Source organism: Mytilus galloprovincialis, chromosome 3 (genome assembly GCF_965363235.1).
Source record: "Mytilus galloprovincialis chromosome 3, xbMytGall1.hap1.1, whole genome shotgun sequence".
Lineage (NCBI taxonomy): Eukaryota > Metazoa > Mollusca > Bivalvia > Mytilida > Mytilidae > Mytilus > Mytilus galloprovincialis.
This window is the reverse complement of record NC_134840.1, coordinates 101501469-101528508: the sequence shown is the minus strand read 5'-3', so window position 1 is coordinate 101528508 and position 27040 is coordinate 101501469. Positions and strand designations below refer to the sequence as shown.

Genomic DNA, 27040 nt, shown 5'->3' with positions numbered 1-27040 from the left:
TGAGAATATTTCAAATTTTATTGGAAAACAGAACTTACAATACAAATTTAGGATATAAGTTATTTGGAAGTATTTGATGATACAAAGCAGCAAAATATAATGAACATGATATAAATGGAACGCTCGCTTACAGCTGAATTGTTTCATATATTGTACTTTGTGCTTAAAGCAATTAAGTTTGCCTCTTTATAACAAATCACAAGCTTAGTACCATATCAACGGTGTATCATGACAGGAAATAACCATATGGGCAATAGTATAACAGAAAATAACACTGTTGGCTATTACATGAAAGGACACATAATCATGCAACAAATAGTATGACATAGGCTATCACCTTTCAAGTTGACAATTAATAAAGCTCTACGGGTAATACAGTTTGTATATGGCAAAAACTGAATAAAGAAAATTATTTTTAGTAAAATTACAGTTTACATTAGCTACAATTTTATATTGACGTCTTGATTCTTTCAGTCTAAAAAACATTAACATATGTTTTGATTATAAACATACTGGCATATCACTCTATCACAGATCTATGAAATCTACAAAGCTTTTGAATACTCTTTATAGTTTGTAGTTTTTTTTCTTGAAAAGAGAAGATAAATGTTGCTATTTAAGAATCTAAAGCAAATCTCTAATTTTACTGATCCATACAAAAAAGGTTTTTGAAAATATAACAAAGCATGCTTAGATTCTACAACCTTTAATTTGCTTTACTTGTTCCCATTTTAAAGCATTTGCCAGACATGGCTTCGATCTTCTGCATATTTGAAGTTTTTAGAGATCATTTTTTTAGAACATTATAAAGTAGATGGAAATAATAATACTAAAAAAAAGAAAAAAAAATTGGGCATGAAAAGTCCTTAACAATTGACTTACATTTGGTTGAGCAAGTATCTCTCTTGGTATCTACTGGTTTATACATGAGAATTTTTAAACGGTATCCCAACTTCTATTTAGGAAACCAAAATATATATCATTTAGATTACTGAAGAGACAGCTGTTTTATATGAGATCAGATCTAATGAATATCATGATTTGATATCATATATTCACATTTATCCTGCTTTACCCTGAAATAAGGTCTATTCCTGGAAGACCTCACTTTAAAATTATTGAATTCTATTATTTTGCATTAACTACAATATCATGGTGGGAATTATATATATCAGATCAGATAAGCACTCTTAGATGTATATTCCATACTTTATACATAATTGCAATTTTTACATAAAAACAAACTATGAAAATATGTAAAGCAAAATATTGTCCTATGAAATATTGTACCATAAGACAATATTTCATAACTATGTATCATGAAATATTGTCCTCGCCTATGGAAAAATGTCCAGACAAGGACAAATTTTCATAGTGAAATTTATCTGTATATATTTCACAGATGAATACTATGGAATTTTGTCTTTTTAAAGGGAGGTTATATTTTGAGTGAATTGAGACAATATTTCACAGATGAATACTATGAAATTGGTCCTGTTAAAGGGAGATTATATTTTGATTATAATGTGTGAGTTTTGTCTCATGAAAGGGAGGTTATCAACATATATTCATTTTAGAGAAGGTATATAAGAATTTTTTTTCTGCCACACGTGGCTGTGTATATATTTACAAAATAAGCGATTGTCATTACTTATATTTGTATGCTATATTTGTACACTATAATTATATGTAATAAAATGAAACATACGTTAGAAAATTCTTTGATCTATAATTAACCATTTGTAATGTATCTATGCAAATTTGAAACTCATTAGTAATAATTGAAATTCCTTACTATACAAAACAATTTCAATTATAAATCTAAAAATGTGCATGCTGCATGCTTGTGTACTATTTCTAATTGTGTAATAATTCGATTAAAAATATTTTCAAAGACAGTATTTCATAGTGAAGTATTGTCATGAACAGAATTTCATTGTGAAATATTGTCCAGATGGAGGTGACAAAATTTCATGGACAAGGACACTATTTCATAATGAAATATTGTCCAAGACAATATTTCATTATGAAATACTGTCAGTGGACAATATTTTATATGAAATTTTGTCCGACAGACAATATTTCATGGGGGACAATATTTTATGTTACAAATACAAGCCAAAAGAACCTGAGTATTTAGTTGAGCTATTAAAATAGCATACACTCGACATATAATATTGTGAAATTACTTCAAAATGGCAATATGACCTGTGCTGAAAGCCTGGTATACACATATGTCTTAACATATGATTTGCAAGTCATTTCTTATGTGCAAGTCACCAACCTTTTCAACAGTTAGCTTTTTTATGGAAATATTTATTATTTGCTTCAAAAGCCATATAAATACGTCAGAAATATAAATATTTACATAATTTGGGAAAGCATTTAAGTTACAAATGATTAAAACACTAAACTTTACTCATACAAGTTGCCTTGTTTAACTGGTACTTGCAAGTAAACTAAATACAATGCATTCTTTGTGTCTAAAGTTTTACTGTCTCTTCAATTAAGAAAAGATGACCTGCTTGCAATTAGTCTACTGTCCAAATCATCATACAAATTTTTTTCGAACATAATTTACAAGAATGCTTGACATAAGATAACAAATGCTTGACTTATAACAAATGTTTGGCACACAATAACAAATGTTTGTTAAATGTGAGAAATGCTTGACAAATAGATACAAACACTTTTGAAAATCCACGAGAAACATTTGATACATAACTTAATGCAGGGGACTAAACTATTTTAACAAGTAGCAATCCAAACAATGATCCCAATGCTAAACCGACTGTCATACAAACTGACATTGTGGCTCCTGTAAACTCTGCATACTGAGGGAATACCTTCCTAAAAATAGAAAATAACAACATATGATACTCTAAATGCTATGGGTATACCTTTCTAAAAATAGAAATATACAACATATTATAATAACCTCTGAATACTGAAGGAATACCTTCATAAAAATAGAAAATACAACATGTTATTATGACCTTTTCCTACTGAGGGCATAGAAAATTAGAAAAAAAATTGAACATTGATGTATTATAATATTGCCAGGAAAGTAATAGGAGTGTAAGAGGAGTATGTTTTCATGATGTGGTGAGTGACTGGAAAAGCCTTGTGACCAAGTGATTGGAATGTATTATGATCAAGTTACAAATACTTACTAGGCACATTACATTACATATTTGGCCCTGACAAGATACTAAGCAGAAAAGCCAATTTGATAATTCATTATTTCATACCCAGAGCATCTTGTGATCGAGTGAATGGATATTAGTATCAAGTATACTTACTTGAGACCATATGTTACATGTAGTGCTTTATAATGAAAGAAATAAAGAAGAGATTATACTATCATGTAATGAGACAGTGGAGAGAGGGTTGACTGTCTGGTACAGAAGATATACTGTAAACCATTTAGTTTTTATTTTTCACTGTCTTTTGGTTTTTGTTGCACTTCATTGTGCTGTTGTATCATTGTTTTCCTCTTTTAGTTGATGTTTTCCCTCGGTTTTAGTTTAAAACCTAGATTTTTTTTCTCTCAATCAATTTATCACTTTTAAACAGCGGTATACTAATGTTGCAACTTATTTATGAGCTATTTATTGATGCAGCTTTTAAAATTAGAAAAGAAAAAACAAAATATAGGATATTAGCAAATAGGACAAACTAACATCAACAAAATTTAAAAAATCACCAAAATAAATAAAATAAATGACGACAAAAAGAGAAAATCAAAATAAATAGTTGGGTACTTACTTAAGGAACATACATTACATACAATATAATAAAATAAAATAGATGTAAAAAATATGACCAGTTTGGTGAAAGGTAAAATAAACTAGAGGCTCTAAAGAGCCTGTGTCGCTCACCTTGGTATATGTGAATATTAAACAAAAGAAACAGATGGATTCATGATAAAATTGTGTTTTGGTGATGGTGATGTGTTTGTACATCTTACTTTATTGAACATTCTTGCTGCTTACAATTATCTCTATCTATAATGAACTTGGCCCAATGAAAATTGTTAAAAATTGACTATAAAGGACACTAACTCCTTAGGGGGTCAATTGACCATTTCAGTCATGTTGACTTATTTGTAAATCTTACTTTGCTGAACATTATTGCTTTTTACAGGTTATCTCTATCTATAATAGTATTCAAGATAATAACCAAAAACAGCAAAATTTCCTTAAAATTACCAATTTAGGGGCAGCAACCCAACAATGGGTTGTCCGATTCATCTGAAAAAATTTAAGGCCAGACAGATCTTGACCTAATAAACAATTTTACCCACATCAGATTTGCTCTAAATGCTTTGGTTTTTGAGTTATAAGCCAAAAACTGCATTTTACCCCTATGTTCTATTTTTAGCTGTGGCGACCATCTTGGTTAAATGGCCGGGTCATCGAACACATTTTTCAAACTAGATACCCCAATGATGATTGTGGACAAGTTTGGATTAATTTGGCAAGGTAGTTTCAGAGGAGAAAATTTTTGTAAAAGATTACATAGATTTAAGAACTAGAGGCTCTAAAGAGCCTGTGTCGCTCACCTTGGTCTATGTGAATATGAAACAAAGGAAGCAGATGGATTCATGACAAAATTGTGTTTTGGTGATAATGATGAGTTTGTACATCTTACTTTACTGAACATTCTTGCTGCTTACAATTATCTTTATTTATAATGAACTTGGCCCAGTAGTTTCAGTGGAAAATGTTAGTAAAAATTTACAAATTTTATAAAAATTGTTAAAAATTGACTATAAAGGACAATAACTCCTAAAGGGGTCAACTGACCATTTCGGTCATGTTGACTTATTTGTAAATCTAACTTTGCTGAACATTATTGCTGTTGACAGTTTATCTCTATCTATAATAATATTCAAGATAATAACCAAAAACAGCAAAATTTCCTCAAAATTACCAATTTAGGGGCAGCAACCCAACAACGGGTTGACCTATTCACCTGAAAATTTCAGGGCAGATAGATCTTGACCTAATAAACATTTTTATACCACATCAGATTTCCTCTAAATGCTTTGGTTTTTGAGTTATAAGCCAAAAACTGCATTTTACCCCTATGTTCTATTTTTAGCCGTGGCAGCCATCTTGTTTGGTTGACAGGGTCACGCCACACATTTTTTAAACTAGATACCCCAAAGATGATTGTGGCCAAGTTTCAATTAATTTGGCCCAGTAGTTTTAGAGGAGAAGATTTTTGTAAAAGATTACTTAGATTTATGAAAAATGGTTAAAAATTGACTATAAATAGCAATAACTCCTAAAGGGGTCAACTGACCATTTCGGTCATGTTGACTTATTTGTAAATCTAACTTTGCTGAACGTTATTGCTGTTTACAGTTTATCTCTATCTATAATATTATTCAAGATAACCAAAAACAGCAAAATTTCCTCAAAATTACCAATTCAGGGGCAGCAACCCAACAACGGGTTCACCAATTCATCTGAAAATTTCAGGGCAGATAGATCTTCACCTGATAAACATTTTTACCTCATGTCAGATTTCCTCTAAATGCTTTGGTTTTTGAGTTATAAGCCAAAAACTGCAGTTTACCCCTATGTTCTATTTTTAGCCGTGGCGGCCATCTTTGTTGGTTGACCGGGTCATGCCACACATTTTTTAAACTAGATACCCCAATGATGATTGTGGCCAAGTTTGGTTCAATTTGGCCCAGTAGTTTCAGAGGAGAAGATTTTTGTAAAAGTTAACAACGACGACAGACGACGGACGCCGGATGCAAAGTGATGGGAAAAGCTCACTTGGCCCTTTGGGCCAGGTGAGCTAAAAATGGTTAAAAATTGACTTTAAAGGTCAATAACTCCTAAAGGGGTCAACTGACCATTTCCGTCATGAAGACTTATTTGTAAATCTTACTTTGCTGAACATTATTGCTGTTTACAGTTTATCTCTATCTATAATAATATTCAAGATAATAACCAAAAACAGCAGAATTTCCTTAAAATTACCAATTCAGGGGCAGCAACCCAACAACAGATTGTCCCATTCATTTGAAAATTTTAGGGCAGATAGATCTTGACCTGATAAACGATTTAACCTGTGTTAGATTTGCTCTAAATGCTTTGGTTTCAGAGATATGAGCCAAAATCTACATTTTACCCCTATGTTCTATTTTTAGCCGTGGCGGCCATCTTAGTTGGTTGGACGGGTCACGCCACACATTTTTTAAACTAGATACCCCAATGATGATTGTGGACAAGTTTGGATTAATTTGGCCCAGTAGTTTCAGAGAAGATTTTTGTAAAAGATTACTAAGATTTACGAAAAAAGGTTCAAAATTGACTATAAAGGGCAATAACTCCTAAAGGGGTCAACTGACCATTTCGGTCATGTTGACTTATTTGTAAATCTTACTTAGCTGAAAATTATTGCTGTTTACAGTTTATCTCTATCTATAATAATATTCAAGATAATAACCAACTAGAGGCTCTCAAGAGCCTGTGTCGCTCACCTGTTAATGTGTTTACAGATGTTGGCCATCTTCGTTGGTAGGCGGGGTCATTAGACACTTTTTTTTAAAAAAGATACCCTAGTATTATGATTGTGGCCAAGTTTCGTTAAATGTGGCCAAGTAGTTTTAGAAATGATTTTTATACAAGTTACAAAAATGACGAAAAGTTGTTCAATATTGACTATAAAGGGCAATAACTCCTTAAGGGGTCCTCTAACAATTTTGATCATGCTGAATTATTTGTAGATCTTACTTTGCAGAACATTATTGCTGTTTACAGTTTATCTCTATCTATAATAGTATTCAAGATAATAACCAAAAACTGCAAAATTTCCTTAAAATCACCAATTTTAGGGCAGCAACCCAACAACAGGTTGTCCGATTCAATTGAAAATTTGTGAGGGGATATATCTTATTCTGATGGACATTAAAATCTTGAAAGATTTGCCCTAAATGTCTTAGTTTCAAAGATATAAAGCAAAAACTGCATTTTACCACTATGTTCTAATTTTAGCCATGTCGGCCATTTTGTTTGGTAGACTGGGTCATCGGACACATTTTATAAACTGTAAACCACAATGATAATTGTGGCCAAGTTTGGTTAAATTTGGCAAAGTAGTTTCAGAGAAGAAGATTTTTAGAAAAGTAACAAAAAATGACGAAAAGTTGTTAAAAATTTACTATAAAGGGCAATAACTCCTTAAAGGGTTGACTGACCATTTTGGTCATGTTGACTTATTTGTAGGTCTTACTTTGCTGAACATTATTGCTGTTTACAGTTTATCTCTATCTATAATAGTATTCAAGATAATAACCAAAAACTGCAAAATTTCCTTAAAATAACCATTTCACAGGCAGCAACCCAACAACAGGTTGTCCGATTCGTCTGAAAATTTCAGGGCAGATAGATCTTGACCTGATCAACATTTTAACCCCTGTCAGATTTGCTCTAAATGCTTTGGTTTTTGAGTTATAAGCCAAAAACTGCATTTTACCCCTATGTTCTATTTTTAGCCATGGCGGCCATCTTGGTAGGTTTGACGGGTCACGCCACACATTTTTTAAACTAGATACCCCAAGGATGATTGTGGCCAAGTTTGGTAGAATTTGGTCAAGTAGTTTCAGAGGAGAAGATTTTTGTAAAAGTTTACGGACGACGGACGATCAGGTCAAGTGAGCTAAAAACAGTGAAATTTCCTAAAAATGACTAATTCTGGGGCAGCAACCCAATAACGGGTTGTTGGATTCATCTGAAAATTTCAGGACAGATAGATCTTGACCTGATTAACAATTTTACCCAATGTCAGATTTGCTCTAAATGCTTTGGTTTCAGAGATATGAGCCAAAACCTACATTTTACCCTTATGTTCTATTTTTAGCCGTGGCGGCCATCTTGGTTGGTTGGGCGGGTCACGCCACACATTTTTAAACTAGATACCCCAATGATGATTTTGGTCAAGTTTGGTTAAATTTGGCCCAGTAGTTTCAGAGGAGAAGATTTTTGTAAAAGTTAACGACGACGGACGACAACGCCGGACGCCAAGTGATGAGAAAAGCTCACTTGGCCCTTTGGGCCAGGTAGGCTAAAATACATAACTCCCTGCAAAATTCTAACCAAAAAGTCCCTACGCAAATGACAAAATCAAAAGCATAAACACATCAAACAAATGGGTAACAACTGCCATACCATACATGCATTTTCAAATGTAGAAAATGGTGGATTGCCTCGTTTCATAGCCAGCCACTGTTTGACAGTCACAAAAAAAAATTCCATTGTATACTTACTTTGGACCATACATTACACACAGTGTACTTAAATAACCATTAGAAATGCCCAGCAGTATGATGTAGATATACTTACTTTGGACCATACATTACACACAGTGTACTTAAATAACCATTAGAAATGCCCAGCAGTATGATGAACACAAGTGGATACATGTCACTATTGAACACAAGTGTTGTATTATGTCTCGGCATTACATTGCAGAACATCAACAGTGGTATAAACACAAAACGTAGAACAGACAATGTTAACATCAACTTAGTCTGGTTTGGCCGAGGCTGAAAGTAAATACATAATTCATGAAATATGTATATTAAATTTGTTCCATACAATGTGGTTCTGATTCACTGAATATCAATTGAAAATCATTTAAAGCAAAATCAATGCCTTTTTTCCCTACTAATCAGTATATTTATAATTGTACCAATTTTGAAGATTGTATTTTGTTGATACATGTATTACATACTTGATTTTTGTGATTTGTTATCGCTGTACACAGACACAGGACATTTTAGTGAAAAATTCTAAACTTCTAGGGGACATTTTAGTGCTGACATAAGCTAAAGTTGGCATAGAGCATACAGAAAATTGAAACTTCTAGGGGACATTTTAGTGCTGACATAAGCTAAAGTTGGCATAGAGCATACAGAAAATTGAAACTTCTTTGAACATTTGAATTTGTGATTAACTTTCACTTACATTACCAATAAAATTGGTATCCCACAAGTAATAATGAATCACAGCATTTGCAACAAAGCAGCAGTGAGTCACGACTGTACAAAATATGTGAGGCTCTATTATTACTTACAAAATGTACAATTCCAGTAAAAGATCTTCCTGTCCAATCTCCAACATTATATAACAGGAAGCAGATAACAGGAGTGAAATATTTTACTGAAAATAAGAAAGTAAAGTTCAATATAATTCAATTTAGTTCAATATACAAAACAGTCAAACCAGCAATATCAGTTTAGTTCAATATACAATAAAGGTCACCTTTTTAAGGGAAAAGCCTTACTGTTTCCACTGTTATAATGGTAAAGCATTTTTAACCAAATATCAAAGGTATCCACTCTTATACGTCAGTTATTTCTTGTTTAAGGAATGACCTTCAACCATGTTTAACTGCACATGGAAAAAAGAATTACACTTTTACCCTTTTTACCAATTTTATGCTGTTTTGGGATGTACCACAAAAGTGATACAACTTCCAATGCAGTGTCTTTGTGAATAAATTTTCGGTTCACATGAGACCGAATAACCACAACTTATCTAGAACATGAAAAAATTTTGAAAAATGGATTACCAAATTAACAAAGTGTTATTTTTAGTTATTACAATAGTTGCAACGAATTACCATGATTTCCCCTCCTCAAGAATTTGTCAGTTTCTCTGTTATTTGTCTAAACTTCTCCATAGTTCAGTCTTACTAATCATTTATTTTTTTAGATCCTTTGTAATGTTTGGAATTTATAGTAACTTTACAATAACATGATGTCACAATCCTTTTTTATATAAATGAAAGTCAAAGTACTAACAATAAGTGAGTGAAGTTGTGTCTTCTTAAAGAATGCTGCATCCTTGAAATATTTTTGGTGTGCAGAAATTCAAAATGGGAACATACTTTACATTTTTGTTATATGAGAACTAAATTTCAGACATTTTTGGCTCTTCTTTTCTTCAGTTTATTGAATTTTTAATAGCCGTATTATAATGTTTTCTTCCTTATAAACAGAAAATAATCAGATGTACTGTGAGATATTTACGCCTACAAGGCTACATATATTAAGGAGGTTGACTAAGTAGCTCAGAAAAATATGATGAACATATATCCTGTATGTTCATAACATTTAAACAAAACAAGTTTTCAGAGTGGTGTAATTCTGAACATAACAACAAATAACGACATACATCTCCAGTCCCCACTATCACATGACTGTATACTTGATGCCAGGGCAGGAAAACAGGCTAGGGTCACTAAGAATACCAAACATACACTAATTCCCTCTGACCAAATCTGAAAATTAATAAAAAATGTCACATCTATGCAAAAAAGTTTACATAGTTCTACATTTATGATTTTTTAAAGTATAACTTGATTTGGTAGCAAAATTGTACCTGAAAATATTGTATAGCTCGTACTAAAATGCAAGTGATACAGTCAAGAAAAATCATTAGAAACTAATATTAATTCAGTGCAGTAGTTTTGCAATTAAAAAGAAAATAATCTTGCTGTTTTTTTCTGTAGCAAATATAATTTATCATTAAAAAAAATGTTTGTGATTTACCAAGGATTTGTATAGTAAGAAGGATTGGAATCTCGTGGGCTTTTGCATAGACTGTAGTATAATATCTTCTGCGGCGCGAGATTTTGTGAGATTACCCGTGACGCATCTGGAAAATGCTAAACTAGCTCTGATTAATGGCTGACATTTGCATCACCTAAACAAATAGACATCGATATGTAAGTATCTACAATCTATATTTATCAAATATTATGCTTGAAATAAGAAGTTTAAAATGGTTCTGGTGTTATGAATAACTTTTATGATCGCAGTAAGAATACACGGCTCCATAGAATTAATTTGCATATTGACCGAAGTGACCTCACCCTATCCCGCCTTTTGGGCGGTCCTATCATCATTTTCTATTTTTATACTCCTTCCTCAAAAAACGGAGATGAGTGATAAAATTTATATTTTCTGATAGATATATGATTTCTTCGTGTATTGAGTAAATTTCGTAGTGATTGATGCATTAGTTTTCCTATTTTTTTACGTTTCTTTGAGTTGATTACAACAAAAATGGCGTTCTGGAGCGAAAATGGGGGTGGCTTGGGAAAAATAAATAAAGTTCTTCAATTGGCCTAGATTAATGTTCAAACATGTTTACAAACGTAAAACATTGGTGATAAAGTGTATTGAAGAAAGCTCAAACCGCTAAATAAGGGAATTGTGATACTTTTCTGTCTTTAAACATCAATGTGGTTCTCAGATGAATAGCAATTTACCAGGCCTAAATTGGGAGGGGATCCAGTTGTCATAATAATCTGATCAATACTTCCTTCCTGTTTATACCGAAATGAAATCGTTAAACCATGTGTTTTGAAATAGTTTTACATCAATTTTAACTAGCCATGTTCCATAGAAAACTCCATAGATTTGCCTTTGCCGATGTGGAAAGGGACAATGCATGGATGGTAATATTTTCAAATGTTCAGCCCAGTGTTTACCAGCATCATTCATGGTATTGTGAACGTACATTGTGTACAAATGAATGTACATTTTTACTGACATCAAAATAATAATACACCAACAGAGCTCATCTACTTTAATGCCTTTAATGATGTATGGGTAGTGCTGTTTTGGTCTTCATTATAAATCACTGCCCCCCTTTAATTATGCATGTTATTATTATGGACTCCCTTCTTCTCTATCTGTTTATACCACATATCACATGCATTACAAATTTAAGTCCAATTAATTATTATGCCTGTTAATTATGGCATTTTGCTAGGCTAAATAATGTTTTCCTGCAACAACTTCAAATCCAACAATGCAATGAAAGATGTTTTCCTGCAACGGTGTCAAAGCAAAAATCAAAATAGCTTTGCAAGATTTTTTCCTGCAACGGCGTCAAAGCAAATAATTAAAATAGCAAGACGTCATAATTTTTTTAAACCTGTGCATTACAAATGTACCCGAGCTTTATCTTTTCTAGACCGAACTGCTTTAAACTATACTTCAGTCAAGTCCAGTTACAGTTTTATATATATAATATATAAAGGATATTCTGTTATCTAACATTTATTCCTTTTATTGTTATTTTTGATTTTTTGTTTGTTTGCGACATCTTTTGATCCTACAATATTGCAAAATATTTTATTTTAAAACAATAGAAACATTGCTACAAATATAAATTATTCCTGAATTTGCATAAACCCATAGAAATCTAACATACATTTTGCAAATATAATTATTCGAGCAGAGATCTTGAGGTAGTATTGCTATTGTTAACAACATATTTGATATTGGAATTGTTTAAGCCATATGATATTGTATTATTATTGCCACATGTAACTATATTACACCTTTTTTTCAGTATTTTCCAAAATGCTCAAACTGGTGAATGTTAAGAAGAAAAGTCTAGGCACAAGGATTCAAGTCCCCAAAAAAGTCTTAAGCAGTTGTGTGCAAACAGCAGTTGGCCATTCATGCACTTATCATGTGGACTAACATATATACATAATATATATGGCATGCCTTCAAATAGAAATAGAAATACTAGTATACAACTGAATGCCACTTTTGACCAGAATGTTCCTCTGAATATCATTTATGGAGGATATACCAACAATGTTTCATTGGATCATTAACATTTAATCTCTTCTACCTAAACTTGAAAGCTACGCTTTGTGTGTAGGGAACTTTGATAGTGACTTGATAGATAATCATGTGATACCTTGGGTTAAATTGGATTATTTCTATATTTTAATATAAAAATAAATCATTGAACATCTTCTTTTAAATTCCATTACATGCCAGATTCATTTAATACTTCAAATCTGCTTGGTGTTGAGTGTATATTGACGATGTACATGTATGTGTAGTAAAATAAGCAAGGAGACATGGGATATGATTGAAATGAGACAACTATCCATTCAATATCAAATGAAGATTTTAAAAACTAGTAGTCTACATGTACAATGATTGAATCAATGAATGTATGTCAATCACCATCAACAAAACCCATGCAGCATAGCAGGTCGATAAATATTATCACATGAAACCAACAGCCCATACATAATACATGCACAAAAAATTGTTTTTTTACCAAATTTGAAGTTAAGACATAAGAGTTAAGAGATGCGGGATGTGGTATGATTGCCAATGGAATGAGACCGCTCAGTTCACCAAAGAAACAAATGATGTTGATGTAAGCAATTATTCAATCTATTGTTATTTCTTATCTTGATAGACAAAAATTGTTTTACATGTATTATACAGTATATTCGTAATTATGAGCTATAAAATCAATACATGTACAAGGCAAAATTGTACAAAAAGTATCTTCTGTTAGACAATAACCATTTTATAGTTATCATGTACGTCTTAACAAAGACATTTATTGTAAAAATAGTTTTTATACCAAATTTGAAGTTAAGACCTAAGAGTAAAGAGATGTGGTATGATTGTCAATCGAATGAGACAGCTCAGTTCACCAAAGTTCAAATGATGTTGAAGTACCGGTAAGCAATTATTCAATCTTTCCTTGATAGACAAAAGTCAGTGTTGTACATGCATATTAGTAACTGTGCGCTATAAAGTCAATACAAGGCAAAATTGTACAAAAAGTATCTTCTGTTAGACAAGAAACATTTTAGTTATGTTTACAAAGACATTTATTGATAAATATCTATAGACACTACAGTTTAGACCTACCAAGCATGAAAGTTACAAACAGAAAAGTATTACTTTTGTTTTAATACTTGATGTGAACTGCTGTTGCTTACCTCATATGTAAGTGTACCAATGTACAATCAGAAAAAGATAGTCTTCTTTGATATATGACAAGTCGCTCTTTTCAAGTTAATTTCTGTATTATACGTGAATAATACATAACCAGGAATAATTCCATGACTGACTACTTGAGAGACTGTTATACATGTATGACATGTATGACAGAGAGCTGACACTATAAAATTGCCCTATTAATTCATGCACAAATTGATGAACGTGCTCTGATAAGAAACAAAAGTGCATTTAAAGATGTAATGTTATTAGTACAATTAAAAATTTTTGCTTGCATTGATAATTTATAACACACTGGCTAACGTTTCTTTTATGCCTATATATGTTTATGATGATTGAAACCGGCTACAGTAACATGCAGAGGCAGTTTTATAGGGTTTACCAGTGGGCTCCCTCTTTAATAGTACTTGTTCCAAACTTATGATAAAGACTAGCCACTATGTATATAAAACGCAATGCAGTAATTCGTCCTGAAATGTGTTGTCAGTTTTTTTTTGCCACAAAAAATGTTTTGCACCTGTTTCCCGAGATTGAAAGAGTTTCCGAAGATGCAAATTCGCATATAACTATAATGACATAATTTATAAGAATAAGATTTTTTTAAATTTCTTTGACAATTGACTGAAAATAAAAAATTACAGAAGTTAACATACAAACACATTGTCAACTGCCGTTATACACATTGCATTACAATGTCCATCAAATAAAACAGTTAAATTATGCTTTTTCGTCAATTGAAACTTGAGTGAAAATCAATAATTATTACGTTTAAGAATGAATAAAGTCCTTAACCATTACAACATTGTCTATACGTGACAAAAATAAGAACACAACTCGATGCATGTGTACAAAAAATCACGTTCCGATATCGTAAGTGACGAGTAGTAGTAGTAGTAATAGTGGCGAGTACCGAAGTCTCGCCGCGGAAGAGATTACGATAAACCGCGAGATTCCAATCCTTCTTACTATACAAATCCTTGGATTTACCAATTAAGGATGCATTTTAACTAGAATTTAAAAAAAAAATCTTACCTTTTTAAACACATCATGGTGATAAGAGAAAGGTTTTAATTCTACACTTTCACTAATGACATCATCTTTAATAAGAGGCTCTTTCTCATTTTCATCTTCATAACTATATGAATTATTTACAGATTTGTCACCTCCAACTGTCACAGTTTCAGCAGTTTTATTTGCTGAAAACAATATTAGAAAAGATCTCATCTTATTATACAATCTCTAATTCATACAAGTAAATTTCCTTATGGCCATATATAAATAAAATGCCAGTTATTTTTTACAACTGTAAATTCAGAATTATTTGCCATAATTTTGCAAGAAAAAAAAATATATTTTAAATTTTAAAGAGAGTGTTTTACATTCCGACAGCATCAGAAGTTCTGTATATAGCATTAACTGATCTCACATGTTTTTCCCTTATTGAATAATTGAATCATAGCAACATTTAGGTCATTTCTGAACACTTTCTCAAAGTCAAATTTAAATTTTAATTGTTTCACAATTAGATCAAATATGGCATGAGAAATCTTTTGAAAACCAGGTCTGCATTTCAAACTTTGATACTTTGTAATCAGTGGTATTTTATATGACCTTCAAGGAAACAGTAGACATAGACTTATCGTCATTCAAATTTTGGAGTAGGATTATCCATCTCAGACTGAGAAATCAACCAATCAAATACGGATATTTGTCATAAATGTGTACTTAGTACTCGTTCAAATTGTTTTCTTTAGTACAGTATAGTATTAAAAAAATCATGGTTGTAAGCCCTGGTACCAAATTAGTATAATGAGTACATTTTTTTGTACTTTTTAGATACTGAGTAAAGTTTTAAGACTGCAAAATCTGGTATATAGATTTAATTACCCCCCCCCCCCCCCCCCCAAAAAAAAAAAAAGATATAGCATTTTTGTTATCATTATAAAAGTATTGGTAACTTATAGGTTAACTATTATATCTTTTCTATTTTAATAAACACTTTTACTGTGCCTAACCGATCACCTTTGGGGTATTATAATACCTACAGTGTTACCTGGATAAAAAATTGTCACCACAACTTGTCCATTTAAATTGTATGATAGGTATTGTGAGAGCTCATCAACAGGTGGTCATTTAACATCCCAGTGAAAAAAAATCACTAAAAGGTAAAATTTAAATGACTGATAGCTAGCTTGCTTTCCTCATGTATCATGACCAATGTCCTGAATAGACTATTCTATTTAGAGATGGGACATTTTAAGCCATTTCTTTTTGTGTCTCTTTACAGTGAAGATGGAAATTCAAGCAGTGAATTTAGTTTATAAAAAATGGAGAAATATGTTCGCTTCATGGTGTTTTAATGTGGGATATATTTTAAGTTTCTGATTCCTGCATGATATGGAATTAAAGTGTTTGTGAAATGGATTTTTTCGGATAGCCCATCTAATTGTGAATTATTCTACAAGATGAATTATGTGTGGCTTGGTGTTTTCTAATGGGATATATTTTCATGTTATATTTAATATGATTCCTGAAATGGAATAGTAGTGATGCTAAGTTTCATTTAATATTCAGGATCTTCTTCAATTGGAATTACTGTGAAAAAATTATTTTCAATATATCAAAAAAAGTACAAATGGCTTAGTGAATAGAAGTTTCAGTGCTTTATTCTTCATTATGAAAGTGGGATTTACCAGCAACGATTTATTTGTGATTGTTAGCAAAACAAAAATTTTACAATAATTATCTTTATTAGTAAGAACAAATTGTGTATTAAATGTAAAATGTCCCAGACCTAAATAGAATAGTCCATTCAGGACATTGGACATGAGGAAAGCAAGCTAGCTATCAGTCATTTAAATTAACTCTGTCAATTTAAACAACCAGGTAAATCTACAGGTAGTTAAATGACCACCTGTTGATTATAGCTCTCACAATACCTATTGTATAATTTAAATGGACAAATTGTGTTGACAATTTTTTATCCAGGTAACACTGTAGGTATTATAATACCCCAAAGGTGATCGGTTAGGCACAGTAAGTAATATTTTTTTTCAAAACTACCATAACTTTGTAAACACAAACCTTGTTTATTTAAATAATATCTTGAAAATTCCTGAAAAAATAAGACAACAAGTTATTAAGTTTTTCAATTTTCATTCATAGGATACTCATTTGTAAAACTTTGGAAAGAGGATGAAGAGCAAGAATGGTTGAGCTTTTCTTCAGTTTCTTAAAATAAAAATTTATTTCCAAACCTTCAGACATTTAGTAGGGGCCTTCTATAGTATTTTATGTGTTATTTGTTATTTACTTGACTCATTGTTGAAGGAAGTATTTTGACCTATATTATTTTATATAACTTTCAGGTTATACAGTTCAGCATGATTATTCTGGGAATTGAAACATGTTAATCTAATCAAATTAATGCATCAATCCATAAAGGGTTGTTATTTTACACACATTTTGTGTTTTTTCATCATAGCTAAATCCCACATATCTGAGATATCAACATAAGGGTTTCTATAGTATTGTAGATTTACAATGGGAAACAATTGCACCCCTCTTCTTGACAACTTGTTCCTTTATCATTATGAGGCTGACTTCATACAGGAATTAAGAAAGAAAAATAAGAAGTTAGCAATATCCTTCAATTTTATTTTCCGCTCATCAAATAATTAAAGATTTGGTGACTATGTTGAACGCATCTATCCCATTGAACTAGAGATAAAAGATACAACAGATACATGTACATTTAAGTCTGTCTCATATTGGTATCTTGATCTAGAAATTGACAATGAGGGTAGGTTGAAAACAAAACTTTACGACGAAAGAGATGACTTCAGCTTCCCAATTGTGAACTTTCCATTTCTATGTAGCAACATCCAGCAGCTCCTGCAAACGGAGTATATATCTCCCGATTGATACAATTATTACTGAGCTTGTATTTTCTATCATGATTTCCTTGATAGACGGTTGCTGCTCACAAGGAAGCTATTAAACCAAGAGTTCTAAGTGGTGCAGCTGAAATCATCCCTCCGTAAATTTTACGTAAGGCATCACGAGTTAGTTGACAGTTATAAAATAACCGTTTCATTGATGATATCGGACATGTTCTTTATGTCTTAACTACAATCGCCTTCCCTTTTCACGAATGAGACCTACTAATAAAGACTATTTACCGGGTTTTAATAACATGAGTAACATGATGGGTGCCACATGTGGAGCAGGATCTGTTTACCCTTCCAGAATTGAGATCACCCTGACTTTTTGGTGTGGGTTGTGTTGCTTAGTCTTTAGTTTTCTATGTTACGTACTGTGTACTTTTGTTTGTTTGTTTGTCTTTTTCTTTGTTGGCCATAGTGTTGTCAGTTTATTTTCTATGAGTTTGACTGTTCCTCTGGTATCAAATAATCTTTCACCTCTATTCTTTTACAAAGAGTTGCTCCACTGATTTCAATAATAAAATGTTTTCGACAGGATTTTAAAAAAAATATTTTTTTATTAAACTTACATTACTATAAAGAGATAAATATCCTAGCAATGTTATTAGAGTCCATCCTGTTGCTATTAAAAAGAAGATAAAAGCACTTTCAGATACGTCAGTCCCTACAGCTATCGTTACTATATTGGCTACAGCAGCAAATATACCTCCTACCGCCTGAAATATATATAATATCAATATAAATTGTTATTTATTATATACTTCTTAATAATTACAAAGAAATGTTATATCTAATAAAATAATTCATCCTTGGTGATAATAAATGTGGAATGTGTCCATAGGGGCACAGATGATGCCCAGCTAGCATATAACATAATAAAGGGACATGACTCAAGAACTTGATTTCATGTTTTGTTGATTTCCTCTCATAGTTAATGTGTTTCCCATGGTCTAAGTGTGTTACCCGGGTTTGTGTCTTTTGAACAGCAGTATACTTCTGTTGCCTTTATTTGCTTAAATCTTAATATGAAAAAAAACTAACCTGACCACTCATGCTGGCTTGCATGTATCTGTGTGGTAATACACCAGCTAATCCAAACAATGATGTTGTAAATATTGAACTACAGGCTGTGAAATGTAAAAAATAATTATTACTGCAAATGCAGAAAGTATTACAAGATTGTTTTATAATATGGATAATACGACTGATTTGGTATAATTCACATTCTGATTTCTGATACATATTTACGTATGCAGTTTTTTCTTAAATCTCAATAATTATCCTTGCATTTTTGTCCATTCTTGAAAAGCATATAATAAATGTATGCAATCATTTCTGAATTTACAAAAATGAGATTAACCCTGCTGCGTTTACACCTGTCCCAAACAGGAGCCTCTGGTCTCTGTAAGTCTTGTATGTTTTTTAATTTTAGTTCATGTATATGATTTGGAGTTTAGTATGATGTCTATTTGCACTAAACTAGTCCACATTTTTATTTAGTGGCCAGCTGAGGACCAACTCTGGGTGCCAGATTTTCTCCCTGCGCTTAAGACCCATTAGTTGCCTTCAGCTGTTATCTGCTCTTTGTGCAACTGAAATTAGTAAAATGTACTTTTCATGCAACATATTTTATTTCACTGGGCAGGAAACATGCATTTAACTTTTACATATATCCTGTGTTGCTTAACAGAATCAATTAAAACGAACTCCTATAGTGATTTATTGTTTGGTGTCTAATGTCACTTTCACCATTATTATATTTCATGGCAGTCAGTTTTTGTTGGTGAAGAAAGGCCCCATCAGATACCAAGGGCTTTCATTAGGAAAACTCCTATAGTAGAGCCTTTACAAAAATACTTCATCTCTTTCTAATATACTGATTATAACTATTCGCTCATCATATCTGGTTATTAGTATTTAAAAAACTTACCATTTAATATGACAACAGACACTATTGTAAAGGCATAAAATCCGGTTTGCCCTACAATGAAAGTAAAAACATCTACATAATAGTAAAATTTATAAAATAAATATGTTGACTTGAAAATAAGAGGCAAAAGATTTTGATTGCATAATAGTCACATTATTGAATAAAAAATTGACCTGGGTTATAGTCTTTGAAACTATTGACTGGCAAATAGTCTATGGAATGAAATAGCACAAATAGCACATTCTTTTTATATGGAAAAAACATACTGAGGTTTAATAATAACCGACTATTGCAGCGAGAGTGTACACACTAAAATGTCTCTTATTCTTTACTAACCATTATTATCATGTTGGTTGTCCTTAGCATTAAGCTTAATTACAACTATCACATAAACTTAACATGATACAAGCAAATGAGGTCAAGGTGAGATAAACCAAACAAGAAATACATGCACACCTTACAATCATTCAATACACTAAATATAGTTCCCCATTTCCATTCTCAATTTGACTTATTGCTTATAGTATTTAAGAAACAAACTTAACCATGAAAACTTAACATTGACCAACGGACCACCAAAATGAGGTCAAGGTCAGATGTTACCTACCAGACAGACATATATACAGCTTACTATCCTTCCATACAACACATATAGTTGACCTATTGCTTATAGTTTAAGAAAAACAGACAAAAACAGACAAAAAGTGATAAAATTGAAAACTTACAATATTGTGTGTCCTTGTCCTTGGCAAATACGACTGTTAATATAAACATTATAAGAACAATCATCGTAGAGACAGTCATTCTAAACTTTAAAGGTAAGCTGTAAAGAAAAAGCAATTATTTGTTAATCTTATCTTCAGTTATACTTTTTTAAGTATTTGTTATATATATGTAGTTGTATGAGTGCATAATCTAATCTACATTTGTACATTTGATGTATATGCAAACTGACATTCCAAGATTCCAACATGATAGGCGAGATGAAATTTTTAATTTCTATTTGTATTCTGTGTAACATAAATACTTCCATTACAAATAAGATTGTAAAATACTTCAAAGAAAACAGAAAACTTTTCTACTGGTTAATTTTTTAATTTGTAAATTGGTCATTCAAAAAAAGTTCAAAGTCAAATGAAAACTTCTAGACATACATGTACATCTTACTATCATCATGATCATAAAAAAAATACAGCCGACCATTGATTATGGTACCTGAGAAATAGGCAAAACCACAAAACTATAGCATTGGCCAATGAAGCATTAAAATGAGTTCAAGGTCAGATGAAACCTGTAAGTCAGATATAAACACCTTACAATAATTCTATTTAATACACCTAGTTGACCTTTTGATTGTAGTACAATGTATTTGAAATCATGAATTTATTTTAAGTGTGTAATATACTAATTATGTAAACACACTTTGCTCCTTGAGGGTACCTCTTATGGAAATAAAAGATATTTTATTCTGTTCTATTCTATTTTATACTAAATTATCCTTAAGTGTGTTATATACTAATACCTACCGCTGAGTACATAATGCAGTGACAAAATTAAATATAAGATTAGGAACCATTGAGGATACAGCAAAAGAGCTCTCAAAGATGTAATATACTAGTACCTACCCCTGAGTACATAATGCAGTGACAAAATTAAATATAAGATTAGGAACCATTGAGGATACAGCAAAAGAGCTCTCAAAGATGTAATATACTAGTACCTACCGCTGAGTACATAATGCAGTGACAAAATTAAATATAAGATTAGGAACCATTGAGGATACAGCAATAGAGCTCTCAAAGATGTAATATACTAGTACCTACCGCTGAGTACATAATGCAGTGACAAAATTAAATATAAGATTAGGAACCATGGAGGATACAGCAATAGAGCTCTCAAAGATCAGCTGATACTCTGTTTGGAACCGTGTATCTTTGTAATCTTTTTCTGGTACAGAAGTGTTACGTAACTTAAATTCAAAGTACTGAAAAAGAAAGATATATGTGTGTATTCATGACATGACAATTGGAAAATTGGACTTATAATGTTTGGATCATATCAATGACATACATTGACTTATACTTGTCTCAAGTCAGGAAACTCATCAGTTGTTGCCTCGTCATGTTTTTGTCATTTGGAGAATTTTTTGTTTTCGGTAGATATATGATATAACAATTTCTTGTTAAAGGCCAAACAGTTGCCTACAATTGCTGACAATCAGTTGAATTCATTTGCACTTTAATTTGATTTAAAGTTGTCTCATTGGCTATCATACCATACCTTATTTTTATCTTAAATTAAGTGACAACTTGTTTTATTTAGGTGGAGACAAATGTTTCACATTTTTAAGACGCTCATCTCTTGTTGGACTGAATGTTGACCTCTAGAAGTCTTTTGTTTTGTTTTGCTAGGTTGTTGTTTCATTGACATACATTGTGCACTGTATACTCCCTCCAGCTTCTATATATATATTATGTAAATGTTATCATTTTGTACAAATTATAATTTGTAAAAAAAAAATTGTACAGATTATGATTTGCATTTTGACTTTGTACATGTTGTACAAATTGTAAAAAAATTGACTATATGATACATTTTGTAGATTGGTAAATCAGATTATAGGTATTATCTTCAATCGCCCTTTTTAGTTAAAAACTACTTTTAATTGAAATGAGGACATACAAAAATCATTTCAATTTATTGATAGAAGTGATTTAGAAACAAAATTGTTATGTTAATCTGTCTCCATGGTCTCTTAATCAAAGATATTCACTCATATGTGCATGACCATTGATTTGAACTGTACAATTATCATTTACAGAAACTGATGACCTAATTTACACTGCAACTAGTTGTGTTTATTTCCTAAATACAGTTATACAGATATATTTTGTGCAATGTCAATTTCAACTTGGAAATTTTTTTCCACAATCAAAGGTTCATTATTAAAGGCTAAAAATAAGTTTGAAATTTGTGTTACAATTTAAAACCTGATCAAAGTATTAACTAAAGTTGCAGTATTAAAACAATATAAGGTCAATGTCATAAAAAATAAAACTTTTTTGTATTCGGCAGAGTTTCTAAGCCTCATACAAAATAAGTTATCTGACATTGACTTAATATTGTTTTCATATGGAAGAGGTATAACTTACATCTTTGGCTGTTATAAAGAAATTCCATGGCAACAATGAACCAATTCCCAAGACATAAAATATAATGTAAACAATATTCAACCTGCAAGTAGAAAATAAAGTTTGTTCTGATTCAAAAATATAGTTGTTTTAAATACAAGACAAAAGTAAATATACTTCAGGTAGGTATATGTTAAGATAAAATATGATATATCCATATATACATGTACATTACATGTTTATACATGATATTGTTTCTCTACTCTAAACTTTAAATTGTTTACATCCACTTGGCACTTCATACAAACTTTGGTGGATACATGTAGTTGTCTCTGACATTGGCAATAATACCATATCTCCTTATTTTTTGTTAGGCCAAATAAAATAATCTGTGTGTATCCTATTACAGCTTTGAAAGAAATAAGGTAGGTAGGCAAGAAATTGTTTTTATTATACAATTTTTATTTTAATTGAGTCTATCTATGGGAGAGTAATTCGATCTCTAACAGTGCTTATTGAAAAAAGCATAAAAAAATTAAGGTAGGCTTTTACTAAACTTAAAATATAGGGAAGGTAGGGAAATAGGAAATAATCATTTTTCTTATTTGGCCTTTCATATAATAAAGTATATAGATGATGAGTGACACACTGCAGGTTACTCATCAGTAAGGATTTTTCTAGGCCACTTTTTTACTAGAGCAAGTCCAAGGTTTTGTAAGGAATCGATATCATGAATATGATCTAATCTATAGCCATTAGCTAATTATTCGGTATGTGAACATGCATAAAAGACACACAAATCAAATTCCCCAAGATAATTTGCACTAATAGGACATATATATCTCTTAAATTTATCGACTTTAATTATCTATTACATGTAAGTACAAATGTAGTAGTACTGTTGCATATACAGGAAAGTTTTAGGGTAATTTTCTATCAGTTCTCAGGCTCATATTAGGTATTAATTTGGGAAATGGTTGTACCTTTAAACATGTATGGCTATTTATAGACCTTATATTCTCATTTGAATTGTTGTACTTGTATTTGCAATTTCAGGGCCTTTAATAGTTGACTGTGTGTTATGGGCTTTGCTCATTGTTGAAGGCCATACAGAGACCTATAGCTGTTAATTCTGTGCCATTTGGTCTCATGTGGAGAATTGTTTCATAATTGTAACCAGATCTTTTTTTTATACTTATCGCTATTTGGGAATCTGTGCAATCTCATACCACATACACATGTACAACCATTACTTTTCCTTTGAGGTGTCAGACATTTTCCATTATAACGTCAAATTTTATGGGAATGTCCAGTATTGGCACACAAATAGCAATACAATGTAAGGTGTATGTTTTTTTATTACCAATACACCTTTTCGCTATTTGGAAATCTGTGCTGGTTTTTATTGTTCAAATATCAAATGTACATTTAAACAAAGGGATTGGACAAAAGGCAGTGCCTATACAAATCCTTTCCCATACAAGATGGATTGAATAACATGCATGATAGTATATAATTTTCTGATAAGTTAATAGATCATACGTTGTTGCAGTGAGTCAGGGGAGGCAATTCCCCCACTTCTTGAAGTATTTTATTGTGTATATGTATATAAATAACTATGTTAACAAAGTCAAAGCAAGACCTACTGAAGGTGGTGTCGAATTTTATACCACATTAATAAGTGTTGGTAAGGAATCAAGTAGATCATTAAGTGATTTTTTACTCAAATTCACAAACTCACTGCAACAAAGTTGTTCTATTTATATGAATAACAAGAATTGATTGGCCCTTTTTTGCAATACATAAGTAATTTAGTGTACCATCTTATTACATGACTATTAATTTCTTGATTTTTGAAAATATAATTACTAATACAAAAAATAAAATAAAATATATATAAATTTATTTGCAAAAAGATGCTAAACACAATTGGTTGTTTTTTGTGTTAAAAGTTAGGTTGGTCTTTAATTAAGACTAAAGAGTGGTACACTGTGGTTATAAGCTGATTTCTAAACAGTATAGTATCACATGAAATATTATAAAAATCTTCCAGTTTCATGAATATATTGTTGTACATATGTAAATATCTCTGTGTTTTCATCAATATTAAAGTCTGAGCAACCCTGTAGTAGGACATCAAGATTGACATTATTAAAGTTACTTATTTTTCTAAAGAGCTCATATCTCTGATAAATGTAAAATGGACAAACATAAAAGAAATGAAAATTATCTTCTACTGGATCTCCACAGGCACATATAGAGCTGTCTGACAAATGATCACAGAAAAGGTGTTGTTTTAGATCACTAGCCTCATTTCTTAATTGGCAGTGGATTATATTAACTTTACGTGAACCAGTGGAAAAGAAAACAGGACAAGGACTTATGTCCTCATTCAGTTTTCTTTTAAATCCTGTAAAGCTTAAAATATTTTTAACTTCTCCATCAAGTGAATTCCACTTTTCAAGAGTATGTGGAATAAAACTGTTCTTATAGGCTGTGGTTCGACACTGAGGAGTTTTAAATTCCCTTTTTTTCCTCAGTCCATACTGGTCATTAGTGTTTGTATACGACAAGATATCAGCAGCAGTATAACTAGGAATATCTCCAGAAATAGTTTTATGAAGAAACAATAATTTGTTTTTCTGACGTCTATTCTGGAGGGAATCCCAACCTAATTCCTTATATAATTTCCATCTAGGAGTTCCCTTTCGAAGCCCAGTTACAATTCTGGCAGCAGCTTGTTGTACAGACTCAATTAGATCGGATTCTTCTTGAGTGCAGTTATCCCAAATTATGTTCCCATATTCTAAAATAGGCCTTATAAATGCAATATAAAGTCTTTCCAGAGACTGTCTATCAATCTTATGTTTTAAATATCTCATAATATTAAGACGTTTACAAGCTTTTGAATAAATATCCTGTATGTGACTAGACCATTTGGCATTAGATGATAAGGTTATACCAAGATGTTTATGTTCTGAGACATTTTCTAGAGGTGCATCATTCATGCATAATGATGTGACATCAATATTACTTTTTCTCGTAAAGTACATAGATTTGGTTTTGTCTGCATTGAAGGTTACACCCCATTCTCCTGCCCATTGGTCTAATGATTCTAGATCTTGCCCCAGGGATTCAGCTGCTGATCTCTCATCATGTACAACACAATATAGACAAGTATCATCTGCAAACAGTTTTATTTTGTTTGTAACCACATCTACTATGTCATTCACAAACAATAAAAACAGAAAAGGGCCCAAGATGGACCCTTGAGGGACTCCTGCCTTGACAGTATTCCAGTTAGAAAAAAACCCATTTACTCCAACCCTTTGTTGTCTATCAGAAAGATAACTTTTGAACCAGTTAAGCAATTTACCCTTTATTCCATATTTTCTTAACTTATATAGAAGTCCCATGTGCCATACACGATCAAATGCCTTTGACACATCGCAAAAAATAAATCTGACATCTTTCCCTTTGTCAAGATTTTTTACAATCTCATCATATAATAAAAGTAACTGATTTATAGTAGAGTCCTTGTTTCGGAACCCTGACTGTTGGTCAGTTAAAATTGCATGATCATGTATATAGTTATGTAAATACTTAAAAATAATTTTCTCCAATATTTTGCTAAAACAATTAGTAACAGAGATAGGTCTGTGCTGGTTGACCCTAGGATCTGTGCCGCTTGAAATTTTGATGTCACACAACTATCAATTTTCCAGTTTGGCGTCAAAATTTCACTGAAAACCTTTGTTATGTCCAGGAACAGCACATGAATAGCCATAAGGTGTACATGTATATAATGCACCCCACCCCCCTTTTTCAGAAAAAGGGACATCATATATACAAACGAGTTGATATTAAAGACACATTTCCAATAAGCAATAACAGTAAAAACACTTTTCATTTTGTTCAATCGGATTCAATTATTATACCTGTCTTTTGGTTCCGCATTGCGATCAGGTGGTTGTACTTGAGATTCCATATTTTACAAGTGCTTAGAACTGCAGTTCAAAAAACTTTTGTCATAGCAAATAAGGGTACGGCATGTGACTTAGACCCAATGATTGCATTCTAATTTAAGTTAAATCTTTGATAAAAACTTCATCTTTTACTGAACTAATGTCACATAAACTTTTTTTATAATTTTGTAAACAACAAGTCAGCTGAAAGTGAAACAAGCAGGAAACGGAAATAAACCTTTAGAAACTTG

At 31.6% G+C, this 27040-nt stretch overlaps 1 protein-coding gene across 2 annotated transcripts; it reads right to left on the bottom strand.

Annotated features, from left to right (window-relative positions):
• On the bottom strand, positions 1 to 27028 carry LOC143069565 (equilibrative nucleoside transporter 3-like). Of its 2 annotated transcripts, XM_076244261.1 has the most exons (13): positions 26763 to 27028; positions 22846 to 22927; positions 21517 to 21677; positions 20419 to 20516; positions 19694 to 19744; positions 18805 to 18890; positions 18333 to 18479; positions 16904 to 16934; positions 14852 to 15015; positions 10200 to 10305; positions 9097 to 9182; positions 8364 to 8566; positions 1 to 2850 (listed from the first exon to the last, which is right to left on the bottom strand). In XM_076244261.1, the coding sequence occupies exons 1-13, from the start codon at positions 26810 to 26812 to the stop codon at positions 2739 to 2741; spliced, it is 1377 nt and encodes a 458-aa protein (XP_076100376.1). In that variant the 5' UTR covers positions 26813 to 27028; the 3' UTR covers positions 1 to 2738. The 2 variants fall into 2 exon arrangements, with proteins under 2 accessions (XP_076100376.1, XP_076100377.1); XM_076244262.1 differs by lacking the exons at positions 21517 to 21677; positions 22846 to 22927; positions 26763 to 27028 and adding an exon at positions 21220 to 21293.
• Positions 27029 to 27040: the final 12 nt, after the last annotated feature.

What these genes read in the sequence shown, in the direction of transcription:
- LOC143069565 (XM_076244261.1), bottom strand. Translation starts at nt 26,812, where the DNA reads ATGGAATCTCAAGTACAACCACCTGATCGCAATGCGGAACCAAAAGAC. An exon ending in ACCATGATGTGTTTAAAAAG is followed by an intron (nt 10,306 to 14,851) that starts GTAAGATTTTTT and finishes ATTAATTTTCAG; the next exon opens with ATTTGGTCAGAGGGAATTAG. An exon ending in TTACTGGAATTGTACATTTT is followed by an intron (nt 8,567 to 9,096) that starts GTAAGTAATAAT and finishes ATTTACTTTCAG; the next exon opens with CCTCGGCCAAACCAGACTAA.